Source organism: Anolis carolinensis, chromosome 4, assembly GCF_035594765.1.
Source record: "Anolis carolinensis isolate JA03-04 chromosome 4, rAnoCar3.1.pri, whole genome shotgun sequence".
In the NCBI taxonomy this organism is placed as follows: domain Eukaryota; kingdom Metazoa; phylum Chordata; class Lepidosauria; order Squamata; family Dactyloidae; genus Anolis; species Anolis carolinensis.
This window is the reverse complement of record NC_085844.1, coordinates 241,373,568-241,381,295: the sequence shown is the minus strand read 5'-3', so window position 1 is coordinate 241,381,295 and position 7,728 is coordinate 241,373,568. Positions and strand designations below refer to the sequence as shown.

The following is a 7,728-nucleotide window of genomic DNA, read 5'->3' as shown; positions in this document are numbered from 1 at the left end:
CGGACCCTGGAGTTTCTGTCTTCCAAAGGATCAAATGAGACACAGATGTGTTGTCGAAGGCTTTCATGGCTGGAATCACACGCTTGTTGTACCTCACAACTTCTGAGGATGCCTGCCATAGATGTGGGTGAAACGTCAGGAGAGAATACTTCTGGAATATGGCCATACAGCTCGGAAAACACACAACAACCCTGAGGTTGGATAAGTGGGACTCTGCTGTAGTATGCAATTGGTGGCTACAGAAATGGAATTCCATAAATGCAACCATTTCACAAGGTCCTGAATCCTATTGTTAGTCCCAACCAAAACATAGCCATTGAATCAATGGGATTTGCCTATGTGCTGATTCACCATTCATCGTTCGATTCCATGGTCTGTGTTAATGGAGACTAACAGAGAGGATTCCAAGTCTGCAGTTGGGCATTTTTGGATGATCATTTGGGTGATCATTTGTCTGTAGCCTTCCTCCTGACACAAGTCCACTCACACCTTGCCCAAGATATTTTGCTGCCTGAAATGAAGGTGCCCCATTCTACATCTGCTGTTCAGATGAATATCAACTATGGAACAGCATAAATACACATACAGACATTGGAGGGCAGAAGGGCAGCTGAAAAAGAATAGGACAAGGTAGTAAGACATGGAAAAACATGCTTCAACAGAGCAAATCCTCCTGAGCTAGAAGCCAAGGTAATGCTTTTGCCACCCGCCCCCTAAATCTGCTGCCCGAGGCAGTGCCCTCTTCTTGCTTCTTGGCAAGGCCAGCCCATCCTACAATTGCAGGATTATATTTAGATGCTAATCTCTTTTATGATTATATGGGTCCTATAGGAAAATATCTTATGCATGGTATTGTGAAGCATCAATGTGTATTTTCTCTACTGCATGCTGTCATGGAACCCAGTTACAGAGCTTTGGCAATTCAGCTCTGCAACTGGGAGTCATAACATAAACAAGCACCTGGCAGAAGAAGATAGAATACGCCTGGGAACTGGGAACCGAAAGTGTAAACAACTATAATTGGTTTAGTGTGTGAAAATGGTAGTAATGTGATATTGGAGGTGGGGCTTGATGATGATATTTACGTGTGGTATTACGTAGCATCAAAAGTTATAAAAATAGTTGTATGTAAACATTAAGTCATTCTTGACTTTTCCAAAGTCATGTATTCTTCAATAAAGATTGTGTTTGAGAGCAGCTATCTTTGATCTGCGTTCAGACTGATCCTTTGGAGTGAGCAGGACAATTAAGTCAAGAATCCAGTTCTCACCCTCCTGCGATTTTGCAGTGAAGTGAAAATGAGCAGGGAAGGAGATCAAAGCCATGACGGAGCAAAGGGGCCTCCGCTGGAAGCTCGGCCGTTGGCAGGAGAGACATTGCAAGCCATAGCTTCCTCTACGGGGTACCCCAAGCCGAACGGCGTGACTCAGAGGATTCCCAGAGGGGGAAGAGGCGCTCCGGCGGCGGCAGAAACCAGTTGGGGATCTGGAGGAAGCATGCCGGAGACCGTGGCCCTGCGGCTATCCATCCTGGAAACTCATTTATCCAGGCTGTCGGATACCGTGGGGAGAATAGTGCCAATATTGGAAGAGAATCTCCAAAAAGAGCACATCCGATGTGGCACCGAGAGAGAGCCAAGCAAAGGAGATGATTGGAGCCAGAGGGGACAGCGAGCTTCAACGCAGAGTCCCGCGGTGGCAAGGGACGAGGAATATTGGCAAGAGCTTGAGTTCCGGGACAGAATGGCGCGCGAAGTGGAGCGCCAGCAAACTCTGGGAAGTCTGAGGCCGCCAACCCCAACAGAACTCCCAACCCTCCGAATGGGAATCGGAGTAGAAAAACCACTGGGGCCAGGGATCGGGTCCAGTGGATTAGCAGATGAATGCGGAGAGCAGCAGGAGATCCAGGAAGAGGAGGAGGATGTGCCGTACGACGAGGAAAGGCGAGATGCGGGGGCTACAATGAGGCCAATATGCGGATGGGGCGAAGGGCCGACAGCGGCGGCAGGATTTCGGGAGCCGCGCAGAATGACCACCGGAGTGTTCCAAGGGGCCATCCAAGGAAACCCGATGCAACCCTTCCCCATGCCTCCCAGACAGCACCAACGGGCCGCTGAATGGATGCCAAGAAGGGAAGATCTCAAGCTAGAATACGGAGGGGAATCAGATGAACTGAACTTTTTTCTAATTAGCATCAGAGGATACATGGAAGACAACGCACACACATTTCCCTCCGAAGCAAGCAGGGTTCGAGCCATCGGCAACACACTAAAGCGAGGAGCGGCCAGCTGGTATGTGCAATTACATGCCAGACGCGACCCATGCCTGAGGTCGGTGCCCCGCTTCCTCGCCGCACTGGAAAACCGGTTCAGAGACCGGCTAGAGCAATTGAGGGCTCGAGACCAGCTGAAAGGAATAAAACAGAGGGACAAAACGGTGCCCGAGTACGCAGAGGAATTCCTCCACCTCGCGGAAAGGGTACCGGAGTGGTCTGAAGTGACCAAAGTGGAATTATTTAAAGGGGGACTACGCCCCGAGATTTTCAGCTGGGCAGCGCACAGAGACGACCCCGAAACGATCCAGGGATGGATTCAACTAGCGGGGCGCGTTGAATCCACCCTGGCCCAAGTAAAGCGCTTCAGGAGCAGCGGCGGCCAGCAAAGACCGGTGGCGAGAGGTCGAGGAGAGACGAGGAAGCAGGAAAGGCCCGGAGGGAGGCCGGGGATTCCCTCCAGAGGAGATGACAACAAACCTAAACCGGGATGCTTTGTGTGTGGGAAGACGGGCCATCGAGCGGCAGAATGCTGGGCCCGGAAGGGGGAGCCGCCAAAACCCTCAAAGCCCAAACCTGCAACCGGGAGGCGTGCGGAGGAGGAGGTGCAAGCCCCAGAACCCTCAGAAAAATTGGTGAGTCGGGACAAACGCATGATAGTAGTGCCAATTTGCCTCTCGGGGCTGGAGAATCGGGCCACCTGCAAGGCATTTGTGGATTGTGGTTGTTCCAGGAATATTATAACTCCGGAATTAGCAGGAGCGTTGAAATGCCAGCAGATGGCGCTTGACTCCCCAATTGCGTTTTCTCAGCTAGACGGCTCAGTTGCGACTGGGGAAGTATCTACCAAGGAAATACGGGAGGTCCCATGTAAGATAGGCAAATGGGAAGGAAGAATATCCTTTGTGATAGCCCCTATTGCCACATACCATGTAATATTAGGGATACCATGGCTTGAGCAAGCAAATCCTGAAGTAGATTGGAGAGGAAAGAGTCTAGCATTTAAAGAACAGCAGACACAATGGGAGATAAGCAAGATTGCAGAAGAGGAGGACGAGGGAGATGAAGAAGGTGAAATAGACCCACAGCTGTTGCCACCTGAATACAGAGACTTTGTGGATGTGTTCAATCAGAAAGAGGCAAGTAAATTACCCCCCAAAAGGAATGTAGAAGTAGAAATTGAAATAACCCCAGGAGCAAACTTACCAAAACCAAAAGTGTATCCCATGTCTGTGCAGGAAAAGGAGGAATTGAGGAAATACATTGATAAAAACCTGGCGCGAGGCTTCATTAAGCCATCCAATTCCCCTCTCGGGGCCCCAGTGTTATTCAGGAGAAAGAAAGACAACTCCCTAAGATTGTGCATTGATTATCGAAATTTAAATGCAATTACTAAGGACAATAAATACCCTATGCCCTTAGTAAAGGATTTAATTACCGTATTGAAGAAAGGGAGCATATTTACTAAACTTGATTTAATTGAAGCATATCATAAATTACGGATCAAACCGGAGGATACTTGGAAAACTGCATTTTCCTGCGCATTCGGCCATTTTGAATATAAAATTTTGCCCTTCGGTTTAAAAAATGGAGGCGGCTGCTTTATGCAGCTTATAAATGAAATACTACACCCGTTATTGTACAGAGGGGTATTCATATTCCTTGATGATATCTTGATTGTATCTGAAGATAAGGAAAAGCACGTAAAATTGGTCCGGGAAGTGTTGCAGAAACTAAGAGAAGCAAAGCTGTACGCAAAACTGTCCAAATGTGAATTTAATAAAACTCAAATTGACTTTCTGGGGTATCGGATATCTCCAGAAGGGTTAGCTATGGATCCAGCTAAAGTATCAGATGTAAAAGAATGGGGAGTGCCACAAACAAGGAGGCAATTGCAATCGTTTCTGGGTTTTGCAAATTTTTACAGATCCTTCATAAAAGGCTTCGCGCAAATAACTGCACCCCTTACTGAACTTTTAAAAACAAAAGGGAAAGGAGAAACAGCAAAAGTAAAAGCTCCGGGCGCCAAACTAAGTTGGACGCCAGAATGCCAAAAGGCATTTGAAACCCTAAAAGAATGCTTCACAGAGGGACCCATTCTAAAACACCCCGATATCAGGAGCCCGTTCATAATCCATTGCGATGCATCAGACTGTGCGTATGGGGCAGTACTATTGCAAAAGGATCAAAATGGGAACTTAAAACCCTGTGGATATTTGTCCCGGAAGTTCAGCGAAGCTGAAAAATGTTGGCCGATATGGGAAAAAGAGGCACTAGCCATACTAAAAGCCTTAGAATGCTGGCGGCACTTTCTCGAAGGAAGCGGAATCCCATTTGAAATTTGGTCTGACCATAAGAACCTCCAGTATCTAAAGTCTCCTCGAAAATTGTCCCCCAAACAGATTAGATGGGCACAATACTTCAGCAGGTTCGATTTCCAATTAAAGTTTTTTCAAGGGAAGCAGAATGTCTTGGCAGATGCCCTTTCACGCATGCCTCAACACGAAGGAATAACCGCAGCAACAGAGGGAACAATATTCTCTGATAAACAATGGGGCTTAGCTGTCAGGACCAGAGCACAAACCCAAAAAGAGAACACTGCTATGGTTGAACTCGGCGGGGAAGATAATTGGGGAAACGAACTGAAACAGTCTTATGAAGGAGACCAGTGGATCGCATCCAATACAGAACAGGGGGAGCAAAAGGGAGGATTTTGGTTTGTGAACAAGAAACTGTATATCCCAGCAACATTAAGGATCAAGATTTTGCATCGTTTTCACAACAACCAGAGCGCTGGTCATACAGGAATTACAAAAACAACAAAAGCAATAGCAAAACATTGCTGGTGGCCAGGGATGAGGAAGGACATAAAGAACCATGTGGTTCAATGTGATGATTGTGCCAGAAATAAGTCGAGAGGAGGGAAACCAATGGGATTATTACAAACAGTAGCAGAGCCTACCAGACCTTGGGAATGTGTAGCTATGGACTTTGTGGGGGAACTACCAGTTAGCAAAGGACATCGTTATATTTGGACGGTATTAGACCTGTTTTCTAAACAGGCCCACTTTATAGCACTGCCGAAACTACCATCAGCCGAGAAACTAGCTGAATTGTACATAAACCACATTTACAAACTGCATGGATGTCCTAGTAGAGTAGTCAGTGACAGAGGAGTACAATTCACAGCGAAATTTTGGGAAAAATTCTTGGAAATGCTAGGAACAGAAAGGAGTTTAAGTTCTGCTTTTCACCCCATGACAAATGGGGCGGTAGAACGTACTCAGCAGACACTTGGACAGTTTCTTCGAATGTACTCTAACATGAGACAAAATGACTGGTCTCGGTGGTTGGCTTTTGCAGAACTAGCTTTTAATTCGACTATACATTCAGCAACAAACAAAACCCCCTTTGAAGTAGTTTACGGGCATGAAATACAGCCTCTGCCCCAGCTGCCAAGATGGGCAGAGAATGAGGGAACAGAAGGGGGGAAATGGAAATCACAAATGATGGAATGCTGGAGTCAAGTGACTGCATCCTTAAAGGAAGCACATAAAAAGTATAAAGTGTTCGCAGATAGGAAGAGGGTGGAAGGTGATAAATTGGAGAAAGGAGATCTAGTGTGGTTAAGTACCCAAAACATCAAACTGGGGCTACCTTCGAAAAAATTGGGCCCTAAATATATTGGACCATTTAGAATACAGGGTGTTATCAACGAAGTGACTTTCCAGTTGGCATTGCCAAAAAGTTTAGGGAAAATACACCCTGTTTTCCATCGTAGCTTACTGAAAAAATATATGGGTACTTTGGACAAAATGGACACATAGAATTATTGTTTGATTTCAGATTTGTGACGAAGAAAGAACCGAAGAGGAGGGCGAAGAAAAGGAGGGCACCATGTCATGGAACCCAGTTACAGAGCTTTGGCAATTCAGCTCTGCAACTGGGAGTCATAACATAAACAAGCACCTGGCAGAAGAAGATAGAATACGCCTGGGAACTGGGAACCGAAAGTGTAAACAACTATAATTGGTTTAGTGTGTGAAAATGGTAGTAATGTGATATTGGAGGTGGGGCTTGATGATGATATTTACGTGTGGTATTACGTAGCATCAAAAGTTATAAAAATAGTTGTATGTAAACATTAAGTCATTCTTGACTTTTCCAAAGTCATGTATTCTTCAATAAAGATTGTGTTTGAGAGCAGCTATCTTTGATCTGCGTTCAGACTGATCCTTTGGAGTGAGCAGGACAGCATGCTATGCATTAGAGAAAGGATATGTTCAGCAGAAGAATTTGAAATCTGACAGTGAACTGGTTAACCTTGTGAAATATCTGGGCTGTGCATTAGGTATAATTCAGAGCCAAAACGCATGCCGAGAAGGCAGTTTTTATGTTTCACAAGTGTAAATTTTCACACCTTACTTATCAATTTTGCAATTATAATGTGATTTCTCATTAAAATAATTTAGCCCTCGCTACTGTGAAATAAACCAAAGCACTATTTAATCCACCCTAAATGCAATTAAAGACGGCCCGTATCAAAAGGAGGAGGGGATCTTTATTACACACAAATGGTTTTCAAATCTTTTAGGACAGGGAGGAGAAAAGTATAGACATTCCGTCGTTCTTTTCAAGAACAGAATGAGAGCGTGATACATTCAAAAAAATCGAAACAGCTCTGGTTCATCAATTCTTTTTTGCAGTGGGAGCTTGCACGAGTGATAAAAATAAAAAAATTAAAAAGAATTGTGATGTACCACTTGAAAGGAATGCTGAATCTCAAATCAGGTGATAGCAGTACCTTCCAGCTGTGATTAAAGCAGACAGCTTGTACTTTATTATGCCTGCATTCCTTAAAAGCTCCTGTAGACCGAATCACCAATATGAATGGTGAGTAGCAAGGCTGTAACTCTTCTTCCAGTCTATGCATGCAGTCCGTCTCCACAAAATTTGTTGCCTGGCAGGCTGAAGTGAATTTCTGGTCAGCAACTCCTTCTTGCCCTGTGGGACACTCTGAAGTGCAGGGTAGGTGGATAATCCAACCTGTGAACACCATTAGGGTTGGCATCACCCATTATGGTAACTTTTGGTGTCAAATTTCCTCCCTTTGAACAAGTAGGGTGAAGGATGGAAGATGATGTTCTGAAAGAGACTTGAGCAAGTTATGAAGAGTTTAAGGCACAGTCCATTCAGCAATATGGGACAGAGGAGTGTACATCATTTTCAGGGCCACCAAAATCTACTTGATGGAGAGAAACAAGAAGGAAGGATCACCTGACTGGGCACAGCATCAACACAACATTGTATAGACAGTCATTTTGGTGTCATCCCCCTCTGATAGTGTCGCTCAATTTGGTCCTCACCCCTTGAACCCCTCAGCAATGCCACTGAATCCCCTCCTTCCCATGTCAAGGTGACTGGCTGGCAAATCGAGGCACTGTTCTTGTTGGTTAC

The 7,728-nt window shown here is 45.4% G+C and overlaps 1 protein-coding gene across 1 annotated transcript; it reads left to right on the top strand.

Moving 5' to 3' along the window:
- Positions 1 to 2,042: 2,042 nt before the first annotated feature.
- LOC134298532 (uncharacterized) lies at positions 2,043 to 6,477 on the top strand. The gene is made up of 2 exons (XM_062979025.1): positions 2,043 to 2,906; positions 6,118 to 6,477. Exons 1-2 carry the CDS (start codon positions 2,070 to 2,072, stop codon positions 6,298 to 6,300), a joined length of 1,020 nt encoding a protein of 339 aa, XP_062835095.1. The 5' UTR covers positions 2,043 to 2,069; the 3' UTR covers positions 6,301 to 6,477.
- Positions 6,478 to 7,728: the final 1,251 nt, after the last annotated feature.

What these genes read in the sequence shown, in the direction of transcription:
- LOC134298532 (XM_062979025.1), top strand. Translation starts at nt 2,070, where the DNA reads ATGCAACCCTTCCCCATGCCTCCCAGACAGCACCAACGGGCCGCTGAA. An exon ending in CAGAACCCTCAGAAAAATTG is followed by an intron (nt 2,907 to 6,117) that starts GTGAGTCGGGAC and finishes GTTTGATTTCAG; the next exon opens with ATTTGTGACGAAGAAAGAAC.